The sequence below is a fragment of the Phyllobates terribilis genome, unplaced genomic scaffold, assembly GCF_046119375.1.
Source record: "Phyllobates terribilis strain yellow unplaced genomic scaffold, ASM4611937v1 Scaffold_1__5_contigs__length_1240528914, whole genome shotgun sequence".
Taxonomy (NCBI): Eukaryota; Metazoa; Chordata; class Amphibia; order Anura; family Dendrobatidae; genus Phyllobates; species Phyllobates terribilis.
In genome coordinates, this window is record NW_027362761.1 from 24,588,364 (window position 1) to 24,608,832 (window position 20,469).

General features: G+C 41.0%; 1 protein-coding gene across 1 annotated transcript in view; it reads right to left on the reverse strand.

Annotated features, from left to right (window-relative positions):
* INSR (insulin receptor) overlaps positions 1-20,469 on the reverse strand; it is a 145,682-nt gene that overhangs the window by 38,192 nt on the left and 87,021 nt on the right. The window contains exons 3-5 of the mRNA XM_073659848.1: positions 14,461-14,782; positions 9,561-9,709; positions 949-1,093 (exon numbers count right to left, since the gene is read on the reverse strand). Of these exons, the coding sequence (XP_073515949.1) occupies positions 949-1,093; positions 9,561-9,709; positions 14,461-14,782 (616 nt within the window). The remainder of the gene's footprint in view (positions 1-948; positions 1,094-9,560; positions 9,710-14,460; positions 14,783-20,469) is intronic.

Genomic DNA, 20,469 nt, shown 5'->3' on the forward strand with positions numbered 1-20,469 from the left:
TGTGGTCACATGGTGCAGAAGAGAACTAGAGGGAACAACACAAGACTGTGACCAAGAAGTATTTTACTATGCACAGTGAACATACATTACCACTAGTATCCAGTGGTGAATAAAATTCCCCAGGAGTGGTACTTAAGCCTGTGGCACAGAACGCTGCATGATGTGTACCAGTATTCAGTTTTTTTCATTTTAAATATTCTCATTTTATTAAAATGTTGAAGAATGTAGGGCTTCAAACTGTAGAGAGGATACCGTTGTATTCGCCATACTCTCATTTTTTATTGGGGGTCAAAACGGTGACCGGGCATCTTATGGGAGAGAAAACTAGTACCACAAACATGGGACACATCAGTTGTCCACTACCATGGGAAACTAAAGTTAAGCTACTGCACTTGGCAAGCAAAAGCGTAGCACAAATCACATGCAGTTAAGTAAATCATCACTAGCACTTAAAGGGGTATTCTTAAGTTTAGAAGTTTAGAGTATAACTCCCCAATTGCTGGGGGTCTAACTGCTAAGATGCCACTGATCCCGAGAACCAGGGCTCTTCAGAATTGAGTGGTAATAGATCATGCGCAATGTAATTCCATTCATTCTTAAGAGATCGCCATATAGCAGAGAGCTGTGCTTGGCTGGTCTTCGGCACTCCCATAAGAATGAATGGAGCAGTTGTGCACATGACAGCCACTCCATTCACATTGGGCTCTTCAGAGTCCTGGTTTTCGGAATCAATGGATGTCTCAAGAGGTTGGGAAATTATCCCCTTTCCAATGGATAGGTATTAACTTCCAAGCTTGCGAGAACACCTTTAAAACTACCACTGGTCCTTGAGGAACATGGTCAGGATAGCACCACAGATGCGTAGCATATCTCATCTAACCTATAAGTCTATATGTTTTTCAGAAAAAGAGCGTGTAATGACACCACTGATCTTCAGTGCACACTTACTTTCCTTCAAGGACATCTCCACGAATTAAACGCAGCTTCCGGAAAAACGACAGAGATACCAAAGCATAAGATCGCCTTATCTTGAGATATCCGGTAATCTCTTCTATGAGACCAAGGTTTGCCTCCAGTTCAGCAGCAATATTATCTGAAGAAAAAAAAACAACAGCAACAAGTGGATTAAACAACTAGGAAAACAGATACATTCCCACTAGTGATGAGTGCAAATGCTCGTCACTCGAGTTTGCCTAGACTGTTCGGGTAGCTACAGAGTATCGCGGGTGCTTGAGTGACATGTTCGTATCCCCGCAGCCACATGTTTCGGGACTGTTGGACAGCCACAACACATGCGGGGATTGCCTGACAAACGCGGACAATACCCCCATGTTTTGTGGCTGTCCAACAGTCACGAAACATGCGGCAATCGGGACGCGAACATGTCACTCGAGCACCCGCAATAATGTAAGTACCCGAACAGCCTAGGCGAATTCGAGTAACAAACACTCGCACTCATCACCAATTCCCAATAATCAAATGCTGACTGCTCCAAATATGCATCTTCACACAGGTGGATTTCAGTTGCTTTTTCAGGCAGATTCTTGGCAACAAATGACGTTATGTGCACAGATATTAAGGCTGTCTGCACATGGTGCAGATTTAGTATGCAGATTTGCTAGCAAAACCTGATGCCAGCAAAGTGAATGAGAAACCTGAAGTGTTATGCACATGTTGAGTATTTTTGACTTGCAGATTAGGTGCAGAAAATAATCTGCCGCATGTCAATTCTGTGTGCGTTTTTCACCCATTGAATGCACTGAAAAAACCCAGGCAAAAATGCAACGTTTTTTAGGCTGCGTTTTCCTGCCAAGAGATGCAGAAATTTCTGCACACAAAATACTCAACATGCACCTAATTTTAGTTGAAAAAAAACACAAATTTTAGTGTATCTTATAACTGCCCTGTGCCTCTATGAGAAATATTATTCTAGTAATTTCCGCCAGTCAAGGGATTTAAATTTGATACATTTTCCGGGTGGGATTTCGCCATGCCTCACCTTGGCATAAATATACCAAAATGTGAGCAAAAACGTAGCGACATTTACAACTGTTTTATGCCAGAGTTCTGATGTAAACCCCTTGATGAACGGGACACACGAACTTCAGAACAGTTGCAGTAAAAAAAGAGTAATTTGTGGCTCCATCCTACTTCAGTTGGAAACCTTCTTCACAAGAGCAATGCAGGGTCCGTTAGATACATTTGTCAGATTTCTCTGGCTTAGAAAGCTTTTTTGCACAGTAAAATTCTGCACACCACGGCAGAACTTTGTTAAAAAAGGCAAAAAACACACACAATAACTAAATTTGGTTTGTATTGCCATTTTCTGAAACTTGTAACTTTTCATTTTTCCATTGGTGATCCTGTGTGGAGGATTGTTTTCTCCGCATCATGCCCTAGTCTCTTCTGTATTTTGGGTTATATTTGCCTATTCAAAAAGTCTATTAGTGCAAAAATTAAAAAAATGTAATCCTTGAATCTCAACTGTGTGACATCAGTTTTTATGGACATATTGCCATTATTAACAACATGAAACAGTTTTTTTTTTTAATTCACTACTGATGTATAAACAAAATATCTTATGGATGTCAAATGGACAGCACGGCAAGATGAAAGGTCATTCTTTTTCTGGATGCAAATCAGATGAATTTTTAAAAGCTTGTGTGAACATAGCCTCAAAAGCAAGTGAAGGCATCCCCCTCCATACACCCACACCTAATGTATGATGGAAAAACGTATGTAGTAATGGCCAAGTTTAAGGCCCCCATACACATTCAATTAAAGTTTGTTTAACTTATGGACCCAATGTAGGCACAACCATACACACTTAATCCATGATGACCGAAAGTCGTTCAACCAGGCCATACACGTTCAGTGACAATGGGCTGTAAGGTGGCTACCGGACAGGTCGTGGACGGGAGGTATGTGTCCCCGAAGTGCCAAGCTTTGGTGATGTAGGACCCGGAGAAGCAGGCTCCAGCACACATAGTGCTGAGAGGAATTTAATTAGCCCGGATTACAGGGCCGGGTTTTACGAGCAGCTGAAAGAGCTGGGTGGAACAGCAGCTCACTTACCTCCAGTCCAGGTCTTGGAAGGCTAATTTAAGACAGCTGCGCCTGTCTCAGTCTATCTGTGTGTGTGTGTTGGGCAAGGTGAGCAGACCTTGCATGTGCTTCTCAGACTCTGCTGGAGGCAGAGAAAAGCATTTTGTTTAACCACTTCGCGCCAGAGCCTGTTTTTGCCTTCGTGACCAGGCCAATTTTTTCAATTCTGACCACTGTCACTTTATGAAGTAATTACTCAGGAACGCTTCAGAGATTCCCCTGATTCTGAGAATGTTTTTTCGTGACATATTGTACTTCATGATTTTGGTAAAATTTCTTCGATATCACTTGTATTTATTTGTGAAAAAAACGGAAATTTGGCGAAAATTTAGCAATTTTCAAACTTTGAATTTTCATGCCCTTAAATCAGAGAGATATGTCACACAAAATAGTTAATAAATAACATTTCCCACATTTCTACTTTACATCAGCACAATTTTGGAACCAAAATTTTTTTTTGTTAGGGAGCTATAAGGGTTAAAAGTGGACCTGCGATTTCTCATTTTTCCAACAAAATTTACAAAACCATTTTTTTAGGGACCACATCACATTTGAAGTCACTTTGAGAGGTCTATATGACAGAAAATACCCAAAAGTGACACCATTCTAAAAACTGCACCCCTCAAGGTGCTCAAAACCACATTCAAGAACTTTATTAACCCTTCAGGTGTTTCAAGGGAATTTTTGGAATGTGGAAGAAAACAATGAACATTTAACTTTTTTTCACAAAAATGTTACTTTAGACCCAATTTTTTTTATTTTCACAGGGGTAACAGGAAAAAATGGACTACACAATTTGTAGTGCAATTTCTCATGAGCGTGCTTGATACCCCATATGTGAGGGAAAACCACTGTTTGGGCGCACTGCAGGGCTCGGAAGGGAAGGAGCGCCATTAGACTTTTTGAATGTAAAATTTGTTTGAATAATTAGCAGACGCCATGATGCATTTGGGGAGCCCCTAATGTGCCTAAACAGTGGAAACCCCCACAAGTGACACCATTTTGGAAACAATACCCCTTAGGGAACTTATCTAGATGTGTGGTGAGCACCTTGCACCCCCAGGTGCTTCACAGAAGTTTATAATATTGAGCTGTAAAAATAAAATTTTCACATTTTTCCCACAAAAATGTTTTTCATCCCCTAATTTTGCATTATTATAAGGGTAACAGGATAAATTGCACCAAGAAATTTGTTGTGCAATTTCTCCTGAACACGCCGATACCCCATATGTGGGGGAAAACCACTGCTTTGGTGTACGGCAGGGTTCGGAAGAGAAAGGAGTGCTATGTTGGCTGGGATAGGCAGCAGACACCATGTCACATTTGAAGAGTCGCTGACATGCCAAAACAGCAGAAACCCCCACAAGTGACCCCATTTTGTAAACTACACCTCTCAAGGAATTCATCTAGGGAAGTAGTGAGTATTTTTTACATTTTTTAATTTATACCATTGGGCAGTGAAGAAAATATAATTATATTTTTACCACAAAAAAATGTTTTACCCTCAGATTTTACATTTTCACACAGGGCAATGGGTTAAAATGGTGCCGAAATGTGTCACACAATTTCTTCTAAAAGTGGCAATACCCCATATGTGGCTGTATCGTACCGCTCAGCCATATGGCGAGATCTGGGGGGGACGGAGTCCTATTTGACAATTGGAGAACAAATTATTGTAGAATAGGCAGTTGGATTTGGGAGCACAAAATTTTCTGAATTTCTTTTGGGGGGCAAGGGCCATTTCGCTTTTCCAGAGCCTTTCTGCTACCAGTAACTTGGAAGTCCCTTATATTTTTAACAGATGATGGACCTGAGTGGGGACTAGCTTTTTTTGAGGACTGAGTTGAAGCTTTTATTGGGAACATTTTACGTAACATTTATCCGGCGCTCTAGGCTGAGCACTTACATCGGGGTTTCCATCTAAATTTCCAAGTGATGTAATTCAGATGAAACCCCTGCGGGATCCATTCACTGTAATGAGGCAGCAGAGTTACTCTGGACTCCGTCTGGCCCGTTTAGCGGTGTCCTTTTTTTCTGAAGTGCACAAAACTGTGGCCAACCGCACTTTTATGCACGCCTAAAAAAACTGACACCGTGGGATCACAGGCCAGACGGCATCCACAGTGGCCTATATCTGCCTCTCTAAAGGGAATCTTCCGTCACGGGTTCTGTCTGAATCACGTATTTCAGAGATTTACACAGAAACTCTGGGGTAAATGTAAGGCTCTGCGCCTTACTGCGATTTTTGGGAGACATAATAAACAAATCAGTAGCAGGTGAAGAATTGGTTTTATTTATTTTTTACACCGTTCCTCGTGCGGTATAAGTTATGAGATTACTTTATTCTTCGGGTCGGTGCAATTACAGAGATATCAGATTTATATCGGGTTTTTATGACCGACAGCTGTCACACACTAAAAGACCCTTTTTTTTGCAAAATCTAGTTTTTGCATTGCCATATTTTGAGCGCTATAATTTTTCCAGATTTCGGCCGACAGTCATGTGACGGCTTGTTTTTTGCGGGACGAGTTGACATTTTTATTGGTACCATTTTTGGGTATGTGACATTTTTTGATCGCTTTCTATTCAGTTTTTTTGGGAGGTAAAATTAACAATAACCAACAGTTCAGGAATTGTTTTTTGAGGTTTTTTTTATGTCGTTCTGCGTGTGGTAAAAGTGATAAGGCAGCATTATTCTTCGGGTCAGTACGTTTACAGCGATACTACACTTACCGTATATTTTTTTATGTTTTGGCGCTTTTACACAATAAAACAATTTTATAGAAAAACTATTTTTTTTGCATCGCTTTATTCTAAGAGCTATAACTTTATTTCTCGGCTCATGGAGCTGTATTGCGGAACAAGATGACGTTTTCAGCGGTACCATTTTTATTTCCATTTTGCTTTTTGATCGCATTTTTTCCATCTTTTGTTTGGCGATATGATGAAAAAGCATCGTTTTTTGCTCCTTTTTTTATTTTTATTACGGTGTGCACAGAAGGGGTTAATTAGTGTGACAGTTTTATAGATCGGGTTGTTTCGGACGCGGCGATACCAAATATGTGTACTTTTTTTGTTTTTGCATAAATATAAGGATTTATTGGTTTAATATTTTATTTTTATTTATTTTGTGATTTTTTTTAAACAGTTTGAAAACATTTTTTAGACTTTTTTTTACATTTTTACTTAGTCCTGTATGGGACATTAATTTTTATTTTTCTAATCACTATTCTCATGCAATGCAATAGACATGTATTGCATTGCATGAGAGCATTGCTGACAGTTTCACAGTCAGTGTCTCCTGCTAGACTTCAGCTAGCAGGACACCGTACATGGCAGACCCGGAGGCGGTCATGTGACCTCCCGGCTGCCATGACAACAGCAGGTCCTGTCAGACATCAGGGGGCCGTCGGAGAGGTAAGTGGACGACCCCCTCTCCTCTCGCTATCTTCTAAATGCCGCGATCGCTATAGACAGCGGCATATAGAAGATAGCAAAGGGTTAACATCATTGGGACCTGATCCAATCAGGTCCCGATGATGTCCCCTGTCAGAGCTGTCGCTCTGCTCCGCACCCGCTGCACTTGCAGGACCCTGGGGGTCCTGAGGGCTGTGGGACCACCGACCGTTAATAAACGTCGGCGCTGCACAGAGCCCAGGCAGCGCAGAGGTTTATGTACAGTGGGCGGTCGGGAAGCGGTTAAACGGCTGAGGCCGTGCTGCATGGACTTGTTATTTTGAGCTTTGTTCTGTTTTTCCTTTTTGTGCCAGGAAAAGGCTGTTACTATTGTTTCCTCACTGGTGTATGGACACTAAATAAACCACCAGTTTGTTTGAACTCGCAGACTGCATCACTGTGTGAACCCGTGCCTACCTCCAACGCGGCTCAGTGCGTACAAATCCCTACAGGGCGAAGAACAAACAATCTTTCTGGAAATATTCTTACCAAAGAAGATTGTACATTGACAACTGATCTTTCTATGAACAAAAGACCTTTACATTACTGTTGGCAGAAAAGAAAAAAAAATCAAACACTGGAAACTTCAAGTTTGTCGTTCTTACCTGACAAACAATAGCTTTGGTTTCAATTGTTCATTTTCATCAACTTTAATCTAATGTGTATGAGGTCTTATATTCAAAGACTTTAGAGCTTTTTAAAAACTCAACATTTGTTGAAAATACAACAGAAAAGGTAAATACGATATAACTAGCGCCTGGGCAAGTCTTGCTTCAATGCAATGTGCCATGGAAAAAAATGTTTCAACAATTTAAAAAATGTAAAGTATTGATATATTTTTTAATGGTATAAAATATGATTTAGTTATTAGTTTGATATTTTCCATTTTTAAACAGTAGGGTAAGCAGCGGCTGAAATTTGTCATGAAAACCTGGGATTAGATACATGAAGTGTATCACCTAATGGGATTAGATACAGGGCTCAGCATAGTGTATCACACAGGATGGGATTAGATACAAAGAGTACATCATTCGCTGGAATTAGACGTAGGGCTCAGCGGAGTGTATCACACTCTTGGATTAGATACAAGTCTCTGCGAGTTGTATCACACATGATGAGCATTAGATACTCGGCACTGCGGGCTGTACCACACATGATGTGGATTAGATATGTGGCACAAGGGCTGTATCACACATGATATGGGGATTAGTTACGCGGCACTGCAGGCTGTATCACACATGATGGGATTAGATATGTGGTTCGGTGGGTTGCATCATACAGTGCTGGCCAAAAGTATTGGCACCCCTGCAATTCTGTCAGATAATACTCCGTTTCTTCCTGAAAATGATTGCAATCACAAATTCTTTGGTCTTATTATCTTCATTAAATTTGCTTGCAAGGAAAAAACACAAAAGAGAATGAAGCAAAAATCAAATCATTGATCATTTCACACAAAACTCCAAAAATGGGCCAGACAAAAGTATTGGCACCCTCAGCCTAATACTTGGTTGCACAATCTTTTTCCAAAATAACTGCGAACAACCGCTTCCGGTAACCATCAATGAGTTCCTTACAATGCTCTGCTGGAATTGTAGACCATTCTTCTTTGGCAAACTGCTCCAGGTCCCTGATACTTGAAGGGTGCCTTCTCCAAACTGCCATTTTGAGATCTCTCCACAGGTGTTCTATGGGATTCAGGTCTGGACTCATTGCTGGCCACCTTAGAAGTCTCCAGTGCTTTCTCTAAAACCATTTTATAGTGCTTTTGGAAGTGTGTTTTGGGTCATTGTCCTGCTGGAAGACCCATGACCTCTGAGGGAGACCCAGCTTTCTCACACTGTGTTGGTAGTCTTCAGACTTCATAATGCCATGCACACGGTCAAGCAGTCCAGTGCCAGAGGCAGCAAAGCAACCCCAAAACATCAGGGAACCTCCGCCATGTTTGACTGTAGGGACCATGTTCTATTCTTTGAATGCCTCTTTTTTTCCTGTACACTCTATGTTGATGCTTTTTCCCAAAAAGCTCTACTTTTGTCTCATCTGACCAGAGAACATTCTTCCAAAACGTTTTAGGCTTTCTCAGGTAAGTTTTGGCGAACTCCAGCCTGGCTTTTTTATGTCTCGGGGTAAGAAGTGGGGTCTTCCTGGGTATCCTACCATACAGTCCCTTTTCATTCAGATGCTGACGGATAGTATGGGTTGACACTGTTGTACCCTCGGACTGCAGGGCTGCTTGAACTTGTTTGGATGTTAGTCGAGGTTCTTTATCCACCATCCGCACAATCTTGCATTGAAATCTCTCGTCAATTTTTCTTTTCCGTCCACATCTAGGGAGGTTAGCCACAGTGCCATGGGCTTTAAACTTCTTGATGACACTGCGCACGGAAGACACAGGAACATTCAGGTCTTTGGAGATGGACTTGTAGCCTTGAGATTGTTCATGCTTCCTCACAATTTGGTTTCTCAAGTCCTCAGACAGTTCTTTGGTCTTCTTTCTTTTCTCCATGCTCAATGTGGTACACACAAGGACACAGGTTGAGTCAACTTTAATCCATGTTAACTGGCTGCAAGTGTGATTTAGTTATTGCCAACACCTGTTAGGTGCCACAGGTAAGTTACAGGTGCTGTTAATTGCACGAATTAGAGAAGCATCACATGATTTTTCAAACAGTGCCAATACTTTTGTCCACCCCCTTTTTTAGGTTTGGTGTGGAATTATATCCAATTTGGCTTTAGGACAATTCTTTTTGTGTTTTTTCATTGAAGACAAATTAAATGAAGAGAATAATACCAAAGAATTTGTGATTGCAATAATTTTCAGGAAGAAACTGAGTATTATCTGACAGAATTGCAGGGGTGCCAATACTTTTGGCCAGCACTGTACATGATGGGGATTAGATACACGACACTGCGTATCAACAGCAATTCCATAATAGAACATTTGCTATGAGAATTCCAGGGAAATCTGACCCTATTAGACATCATGAATAAATACTTACTGCCACCCCGGATATTGATGGCTAAACTCCCACTGATTACTGTGCATCCTCTGAGATCTTGAGCAGAAGTCACAGAATCTATAACTTTCTCCTTTTCTTCCACTACGCAAACCTTCGGACAGGGACCTTCACATGGTTCACAAGTCAGACTGCAATAAGAAAAAAATAAGAATTATGCATAGAAATCTGTCTGAGACAAGAAAAGCTTTGCAAAAGTTGACCATATGGATTAATATATAATCCGATCATATATTAATATTTTTTGAAAATCAAATCTCAACAATACCACAAATGAACGTAAATTAATGTGACCCTGTCCAACACTTCTCTGTTTGGGGGACATCTTATTGGGTTCATATGCAACCATTTAACCCCTTCACGACCATTGACGGACATATATGTCATTGACTGTGTCCCTGCCTTTGATGTGGGCTCTGGTGCTGAGCCCGCATCATTCCGTGCACTTGATGGCTGAATTAATCAGCCATCAAGTGTCTAACAGTCGCTAGTGGATCGGAGATCCAGCAGTGGCTGTTAACCAGTTAACAGTTAAATAACCAGTATTTAACACGCGCAAACACCAAGGTCGTCATTGATCCCGCCCATCAGCGCCAGTCACGTGATTGTGGAGTGCCTATGAGTTGTCATAACAGATGGGGTCTTCTGAAGACCCCCTTGCCTGTCATCACGATGTGATTTCTGCTATACATAACAGTGCTTCAGCATGTATAGCCCAGGCGATCGGACAATCAAGCAGCTTCAAGTCTCCTAAGGAGACTATTAAATAAAGTAAACAAAAAAAAAACACCACAAGTTCAAATCGCCTTTTTGCCCCATTAAAAATAAAACAATTAAAAAAAATACACATTTTATATCGCTATGTTCAGATAGATCAAACCTATCAAAATATAAAATAAAATTAATCCGATTGGTAAACAGCGTAACGAGAAAAAAAACAATCAAAACTCTAGAATTACTTATTTTGGTCGCCGTAACATTGCAACAAAATGCAATAACGGGCGATCAAAACATTGTATCTACCCCAAAATGGTATCAATAAAAACATCAGTTCAAAGCGCAAAAAATAAGCCCTCACCCGGCCCCAGATCCCGAAAAATGAGAATTTTACAGGTCTTGGAAAATGGAGACAAAACAAAATATTTTTTGATTGACAAATTTCTTGTTTTTTTTTTATATATTTAAGAAGGTGAAAAAAATTAACAACAAACAAATACATATTTGGTATCTCTGTACTTGTACTGACCTTGGGAATCGCGTTGGCATGTCGGTTTTACTATATAGTGAACACGGTAAATAAAAAACAAAACACAACAACCATTGCGGAATTGCACTTTTTTTTGCATTTTCACCGCATTTGGAATTTTTTTCCCCCCGTTTTACAGTACACTATGTGGCAGAATGAATGGTGTCATTCAAAAGTATAACTCGTTTCGCAAAAAACAAACCCTCATATGGCTGGAAAAATAAATAAGTTATGACTCTTGGAAGAAGTGGAGGAAAAACTGAAAAATTGCTCGGGGATGAAGAGGTTAATTTATCCTACAGATATCAATCAATTAACACTAGAACTACTGATGGAGTCATTATGACTCCTTTCGTTTTTTATTTCTCTTCTGTGACTACATTTTTCAGAATTCCGGCTTGAAACTCGGTGACTTTTCCTCAAATATGATGTGAAAAAAGATTTTGTGAGAATAAATAATTTTGGTGAAAAATTTGCGCGTTTTTTTCAAAATTTACCAAGAACTACTGAAGGGAGTCATTTTGACTCCCTACTATATTTTGAGGTCCTTTTGTCACTAAATGTTGCTATAAAGTTTTGTGCATAATTTTTTCACTCTGTCTTATTTACCCTGATGTTCATATAGATGTAGTTCAATTTACATGTCAACTTTTCACATTTTCTTGTGTTTTACCTGCTTGTATTACTGTGTAATGCTGAACAAAATAGCTTGTTTACTCTAGGCTCTTATCTTATGCTAATGAAGGGTGGTGTTTTTCTAAGGTCCTAGCAGGAGACAGTATTCTGGATAGTAACTTTACTTTCAGTTCAGCTGAAGAGACAAAGAGAACAGACGCAGACATACGAGCTCTGAAGACTCATACAGGTATGAATTGTTATGAAATAGTTTAGCTGTCTGTCAACTGATTCAGCCCACCTACTTTTGAAGGTGGCAGAACAGTTATTATTTCTTTTAGTTTTCATTTCATTTCTATTTTTCAGCAGGGAACTATATAGAATTATGGAATTTGTGAGGAATATGGAGAGAAGACGTTTGATAAAGCCTCAGGATATTCTGGCTACTTTGCAATCCATACCGGAGGATGAATCGGAATCCGAATTGCAGGAACATGTATTTGATTCTGACAGTGATGAAGATTTCATTCCTCAGAACATATCAAGTGAATCTGAAGACTCAGAAGGAACAAATCCAGAAGGTAAGTAGTTATGTGTATTTATATGTTCTTCCACACACTGAGTTAGGGCCTGTGCACACTAGCAGAATTCTGGCTGAATAGCCATCTGGATATTCTTGCCGCAATACAGGCCGTACCTGCCCGCTCATGCCTGAAGCTCCGCTCCGAACCCCGGGCTGGAGCCGCTGTCAGGGACAGAGCAGCGCTTGCTTACGCGCGAGCACGGCTCCGTCCCAGACAGCGGCTCCAGCCCGGGGTTCGGAGCGGAGCTTCAGGTATGAAACTCCGCTCTGTACCTGAGCGGGCAGGTACGGGCCGGATTGTGGTGAGAATATCCGGTCGGATATTCCGCCGCTAATCCAGCCAGTGTGCACGGACCCTTACAAAACAAAAATTCTAAATATTCATCAACTTTTTTACAGATATTCCAAGCACATCAACTGGGGATCGGGCTCATGCAGTTATGTTGCCTCGTGACCATCCTCCTGGTCGTGGACAGAAAAAATCAGCAAAACGTCCCAGAAATGAAAGAACAACAGATAACGATGGCGGCGAAGGTAATGCAACAACAAACACCAGAGAAGGCGAATCTGAAGGAATACTAGTTTCAGCGGATGGTATTCAATGGAAACCTGTTGAAATTGGAGAACACTTGCCTGGTAGGCGTGACAGCCAAAATATTCTTCGAGAAGCACCTGGCCCTACAGGATACGCCAGAAGAAATATCATTATCGATAGTCCTTTGAGCGCATGGCGTTTATTTTTTGATTCATATATATTGACACATATAAAGAACTGTACGCTTGCAGAAGCATGCAGGAACAATAATTTACAGTTTACTCTATCTGATGAGGAGCTAGATGCATTCATTGCGATATTCTATGCTCGTGGAATATCTGGCACGAACCGTCACTCGATTAGCAGTATTTGGTGTAATGACTGGGGAATACCGTTTTGCAAAGCGACAATGTCTAGGGACCGCTTTGTTGAAATTATGAGGTTTCTCAGATTTGATGAGAAATCTACTCGATCGGAGAGACTGCAAACGGACAAGTTTGCTCTATTTTCTACTGTGTGGGACAGGTTTATTGAAAATTGTATTGCGTGTTACAAACCTGGCCCATACATAATGGTGGATGAGCAACTTTTCCCAAGCAAAACTAGGTGTCCATTCACGCAGTACATGCCTTCCAAACCAGATAAATATGGCCACAAATATTGGCTAGCTGTTGATAAGAGGAGCAAATATCTGGCAAATGGCTTCCCTTATCTAGGCAAAGATGACACACGCCGTGCTGAGGACCGTTTAGCTGACCATGTGGTAATGAAGTTATTGGACCCGTTTTTGAAAAAAGGTCGCAATGTTACAACCGATAATTATTTTACTTCAGTAAAATTAGCTAAACAGCTAAAAAGCAAAGGAACAACCATCGTGGGAACACTGAACAAGATAAGGCGAGAAGTGCCTAAAGAAATAAAATCCATGAAAGAGGAATTGTACAACACTAAAGTGTTTAGAAATGAAGACAATTTTACACTTACAGTATATCAAGGAAAGCCCAACAAAAATGTTGTCATTTTGAGTTCCGTCCATCCAGATGTTGTTGCGTCTGATTCCGCTAAAAAAACTCCAGAAACGGTAAAGTTTTACAATGAAACAAAATATGGAGTAGATGTAGTGGATCAGATGGCACGAAAATATACCACACGAACATGCACAAGGAGATGGCCTGTTCATGCATTTGAAAATGCCTTAGACTTTGCGGGTATAAATGCATGGATAATATTCAAGGAGATTACCCACCAAAAAATGTCACGCAAGGCATTTTTGCAAACGCTTGTGAGAGAGTTGAGTGGTCCTTATGTCACAGATAGGGAAAAGGGTTCCACGTCCCAAGTTTCTACATGCTCAGAAGTGATGGTTCAAACAAAATTTTGCCAGATCAAAGAAAAGTGCAAGAAAAATAGATCTGTCGGAAATTGTAAGACTTGTGGTAAGTCTTTGTGTGGGCAATGTACTGCCATAAATCAAAGGCAATGCCTAAAATGCGAAACACCAAATGTTTAGAAGGTGAATTCTGCGCCATATTTTCATTTTTATGCTCCTCCACCTACATTTTCTCTGCTTTTTGTTCTTCAGTTGTTGTTTATATGTGTGCACTTGAATAAAAAAAAATGTTTGAAAAACGTCTATTATAATTATTGTTATTTTCTGTAGAAAAATAAGAAAAGCAGAAAAAAAACAATCAAAAGCATTACTGTTGGATCTCACAATAATAATACATTACAAAAAATATAATTATTAATAAATAACCACAAATGAAACTCTAAAAATAAACGAAAACAAGCAAGGAGTCAAAATGACTCCTTTCAGTAGTTCTAGGCGGGGTCACGAGTCCAGTAGTCCTAGTGTTAAAATTCGTCTCTCAATCCAAAACAATGCAGATAATGAGGTACTAACCTGGTAGCGCTGGTGGTGTACCCAGACGGGCACTCCGCTATGCACTCACCCTTGTGAATGACATACCGTGGACAGGAGCTATCTGTGGAATTCTGACATTTATTGCGAAGTATCTGGCATTCATTGAAACTGATGCAACGCCATCCTTGCAAACTGTATGAGCCTGGTGGGCAAGCCTCGATACATTTTCCCTCGTGAAGGAAATTACGACATGCCACACACTTCGTTGGATCGTTTGGTTCCAGGCAGCTCCCCAGGCATTCACTGTGACAACATCGATCATCGGATGTACAACCATGGTACTTGCATGCAGCTGGACAAACTGTCAAAAGAAAGAAAATAAAGATGTTAAAGAAAGGAAATAGTTCCTTGTCTTCCCCCTTTTCATTCAATTTCCCTACATATAGGGCGACCGACAGCTGATGATGCTGTTCTGTGTGGCAGAGCAGCCATCTGATCCGGCCTTAAGCAGAACTAGGAATATAAAAGTATCAGGTTAATTGGATGCAAGTGACTGCACTAACAATACGGGGCATGTATCACAATCACAGCATATGGCAGACACATCCATCGTAACCATGCTGGGGTCCACTAGGAGCTGAGCCCTGCTGCAGGGTCGCCATCTCTCCATTAAGTCACAACAATTCCAGGAGGAGGGTAATGTACCATCAGTATAGACGCACCATGGTCTGAACTGATCTTACATGCCACATATGTGCCCAAAATACTGTGGGGTTTTAGCTTTTTACAGCTGGTTTTAATTTTATTGTATGTTCACATGTCCAGTTGATTACTGGATCCAGTAAGCAAAAAAGCAAATCTGTTACAAATGAAAGAAAAACGGGGGACTAATTCGGATCAGTTTTCCATAGACTTCAATGTTAGAAAAGCGGATTCAGCAGAAATCAGTTACTTAAAAAGGGCCTAACTGGTGTGTCTGCAGAACTTTTTTGCCAGCGGATTGCAGCTGGACATGTGAGCACGGCCTAAGAACATACGTGTGATTTGTAAAACATTTCTTATACAACGCTATGTAGCAACAATTATACCTAATGGGTGGCTACTGTGGTTTTCATAAGGAATGCAAAAGATAAAAAATAGTCTATAGACGCAGGATCAAGCTGACGGCATGGAGGACATCCACATCCTTGTTATTAAGCAGAAAATGAGGTGTTTACGGCCAAAGCCTCCACACTGGGCAGTGCTGAGAGCGCACATGTGAAGGAGCACATAAGCAGATAAGGTCAGTGTGCATCTCCTCCAGCTCCTGCCACACTCCACTCCAGGACTCCACATCCACCAAAGTGTCGCCCTTACACTTACCCAATCACCAGGCTGCTGGAAACAGCCCAGCCTGGGATCTGCCCTCCTATTCGCAACACCCCCTTTTCTCTTCCAAAGCTTCCCCCTACCCACTAAAACCTTGATGTGCTGTGTAAAAAGGAACTACAGTACTTGAATAACCCTTTCAATGCTAGGTGTGGCTAACAAGTGAATGGGGAAGTGCACAGTACAAATGTTAAAGTGTACACTGCTGCAGGCAGGGTGATTAAGGAGCAAGCAATGCCATACAGGAAGGAGCTGCATGAAAGAAGCCTGGTCTGTATGGGGAAAGGGAAGGAGATCTGCTGGATAAGGAATAGAGATTGTGAGGCCTAATGGGGACAGCGGTGACCATGAACAAGCAGAACTAATAAATCAGTACATGTGTACACAGCACAACACATGGCAGATGCAGCCCCAGCACACGTCATCGGATACATTTACCATAGAGAAAAGCTGGTCACATTTCTACATACACAGATAACGGGCTGGAGACACAATGGGGGGTTTATCAATAGTGTCCTAATATGCATGTAATTACTAGAAAAGGAGAAAAATGTACAAGACGCACACATTAAAGGATCACACAATACTTTACACCACGTCTAGAAGTCTATCACACTACAAGTCCTTGAAGTTCAGGGCGCACAGCAGAAGCAACGACCCTTTAGACTATGTTCACATGTTGCGTTTTTTGATGCAAATTAAAAGCTGCTTTTTATAGTACCAGTAAAAGCTATGAGAGTTCAGAAATCTCATGCACACGCTTGGTTTGTTTTCCTGACTGAATTGGAAAATTGCTGCATGTCAATTCTTTCAGTGTTTCTGCACTGTTTTTTTCACCATAGAAAGCAATGGGCAGTGCAAAAAAAGATAAAAAATCAACCCTCCTGCTTTACTGATGAATAAAACTAAGACAAATGCATATAGTCCACACCACAAACAGCAGCAACAACACAAAACCTGCTTTTTGTACGCAGAATTCTTTACTGCCAAGAGAGCAGGTTTTGCCTGCAGTAAAAAAACCACATCCTTACGACATCATTTTTGTGTTTTTTGGGGGCTTGGAAGCAAATGACATGCATTTTTTGAAAGCCTGTTTTGGAAGTCCGCTCTGGTAGCCTATGGAGTGGCCACTCACTGTCTGCAGCCAGCACATGACACCATAAGTCGCGTCTCTCTCCGGGAACATCATTGGAACGGCGCAGCTGCAGGATGCGAGTATTTAGTCATTTATTTTACCATTAATTCCACAGCACTTTACAGACATTATCATAGATTAAAATAAAAACAGTCTCATGAATTAAGCTTGGGTTGTACGGTAGTGCACAACTCCTTTACACTAACATCTCGCAGCAGCATAAAAAAAGGTTATGGCTATATGTCACAATTGTACTTTGTGAGAGTTCCTCAGCAGAAAACTTGGATATAAAGCTCCGACAATGCCATAAACCATAGGTTGTCCATTAGCCACAAAGGTAAGACCAGATAAAAAAATAAAACCGTATGCCGCCCCGACAGTGGACAAAAGGAGTCTTGTGGCATCTAACAAGTGAATGAGGCTGTATGGCTACATTTGGTAAATGCCCTGGACATGTGTGACACTTTTACAATTATTTCTGATTTTAAGTCCAAATCATAGTGTGAACAGAGCCTTCACTGAAAGTGCAGTTAACTATAAATTTTACACAAAAGTTAAAAAAAAGAAAAAACAAACAAAAGAAAGTCATGTGTTCCAAAATTGCGGCAAATCTGTGGCATTAGACAACACTGGAACAACAGAAGAAATAGCTGAAGCCAGAAGAGGAGTAGATGCAACAGCACCCAAGAGCCTTTATTAAAGACCTACAGCTCTAAGCTGGCCTGCCTTTGTGCAGAAGGAAAAAAGCAGAAACCCTCTTTTTCCAGTAATCTGATCCTGGGCCTCTGACAAGGCCGGTAATTCCAGCCATACTGCATACCAAAGACATGGGTGTCTGACTGTCAATTACAAAATGGAGCCCTCGCTGAAAAGCCAAGACCGGAAGATCTAAGAAATAAAGCTATTTTACAAATGTAGGTTATTGTTACCTGGCTTTTAGCAGTTTCCAAAGCTAACTATTCTACACAAATGTCAACTCAATTAGGAAAAGGAAGCCTCCTTATAGTAGTGGAAAGCATAAGTAGCAGTTCCCTAATGCTGCAGCTCCTGACCTGCAGGGTTGTCTGCTTTTACCATCAGCAGCTGGCGGCAGAATGACAGTTGTGCACCTAGCTTTAGAACGGACTTGTGCTGTTCCTCTGTCACTACTCCTGGAAATTATAAGACATGATTGTTCCTAGTTGGGGGTGGGAGTTTACACAGTCTGACTCTCCAATCTGTATTAACCCACATGGCAACACACTTATTTTGACAAGAGGAATGCTAAGGCTACGTCCTCACGATCAGGAATAGCAGCGCATTGGACGCAGTATATTTTTGTTGCGTCCAAAACGCTGCGTTCTAATTGCCGCACTTGTTTGTCAGTACATGTGGATCCAACGTACGTAAATGACATTCAATTGGTCAAAATCGACAGCAAATTAACATGCGGCGACTTGTAAATCCGCGCCGCTGGTGAGTTTACGCAGCATTAAATAGAAGCACAGTGGGCATGGGATTTCTATAAATCCCATCCACTGTGCTTGTAATATAGAATGCAAATGCGCTGTGTCCAAAACACTGCTCTTCCTGATCATGGGCTCGTAGCCCAACTCCTAACACTTGTACTTTTCCAGGAGGAATAACAGAGTGGTACAAGCCAGATTTTTAATGAAAGATTATTTGGAATTTTTATACGATTTCAAAAACAGGTATTTAATTAAAGGAAATCGGTCACTAGGTTTTTACCACCACCTTATCTGAGCGCAGCATGATATAGGGGCTTAGACCCTAATTCTAGCAATATGTCACTTACGGGCTGTGGTTTTGATTAAAATAGCGATTTTTTTTTTTATTTTAAATCAGCAAGAAATGAGTACTAGAGGATTAATAAAATTGCTGCCATGTTGTCCTCCATATTCAGAAGCTCTTTATAACCTCACCCCACCACCTGCCTATGCAGAGTGTACACAGAGAGCTGCCAATCAGTGGTGTGGGCGGGGTAATACAGAGATCAGCATTCAGAGAACTGCTAGATCTAAAGCAGATAAAGTAGCCCAGTCAGTGACACATTGCAGGAATCAGGGTATCTGTCCCTACATTATGACAGACTCCCTTTAAATAGACAATTCAGAAATGGTGACAGATTTTCTTTAAATAGTTTTTCGGTGCTATATAAGCTATGTGACCAGAGTGAGAGCTGGCATGGGCTTGGAATCAGGTTTTTTTGTCAAAGAGGCATTGAGGTATTGTTTTGAGCCCCAACGAGTCTTCTTGTAGGGTATTCTGAGTTAACGAGATGACTCTGTGCCGATACGGGATTTTTGGAGTTCAATTTCAGTGTTCACTGTCATCAATACAACACAGTAAAGTGCTGTATGTAGGTATAGGTACATGGTGCAGTTTATTTTAAAAAAAAGTTTTCATTTGGGTGATATACGACAATTTAGCAGAAAACAACAAAAACGCACAGTGTGAATACACCAGCATTAGCGTGTTGCAGGCATGCAGTAACTTGTTTTCGGTGCAATCGCTCGGCCTACAGCTCTTAGGAGCATTCTCCATAGAAATATTCACTTGTGGGTAACTATGGGAAGTTACCAGGACCTGCCATAATCTCATCCTGTCCAGTCCTCGTACCATCACAGCAGACATCACTAAGAGCGGGTAGAGAATAGGTGAAGCAGAGAGCACAGAGGTTCAGTAATGGAGAGACACCAGAAATGGAGGGAGGAGGCAAGGGAACTTATCACAGCTGCATACATTCCATGCTTAGAATTGCTGCTTTCTGGAAGGTCAGTAACCCTTTCAGTGTCAAGAGAAAAGACTGCATGTTTTACAGTAAAGGCTGATCTCCATTTACTGTATAGGCAAACGAAAACTTTTGCTCCCTTTTATCAGCCACTTCAGAAGATGGAGAGGCTCACTGTAGACAATAGGGACATTACTTTTTTTCCCAGTTCAGAGAAAAGCCTGAAGAATGACTCGCTATATATGATCTAAGGGAGTGGTAGAAATAGGCATTGTACCCAGATCAGTCAGACTGGCAACACACATTGCAGCAGTGTGCCCTACAGCCAAACTGTTGTGCAACCTGCTCAGGGTTGCCAACTTGCCTTTTTTTCTGGACAGCTTATAAAAAAATCACGGACAGACAATACTTTTTATGGACACCTTGGAAAACCACCATAAATCATTATGATTATCAGTGATACAGGTCTACAACCCATAATTGTGATATAAAGACATCAACTGCATTCAATTAAACTGCAAAATGATGACAATTACAGTCAAAATTATCTGTATGTTTCTTCAGCTTCAAAAAAAAAATCACAAACACCTTACATTTTTTTTTGCAGACTGGGCAAAAAATGTGCCCTATTTTTACAGACTGTCCTGCAATTTCTGGACAGTTGTCAACCCAGACCCTGGTTATTGGCCGCAGGGTGGAACATTTTCTTTTTGTTACGTTTCAGCTGTAAAAAGCATTCTGTCAATAACCACAATCCAAAACTGCTGGAAAATGTGCAAGCCCAGCCTAAAAGAAGGGATTATGGCACCTGTCA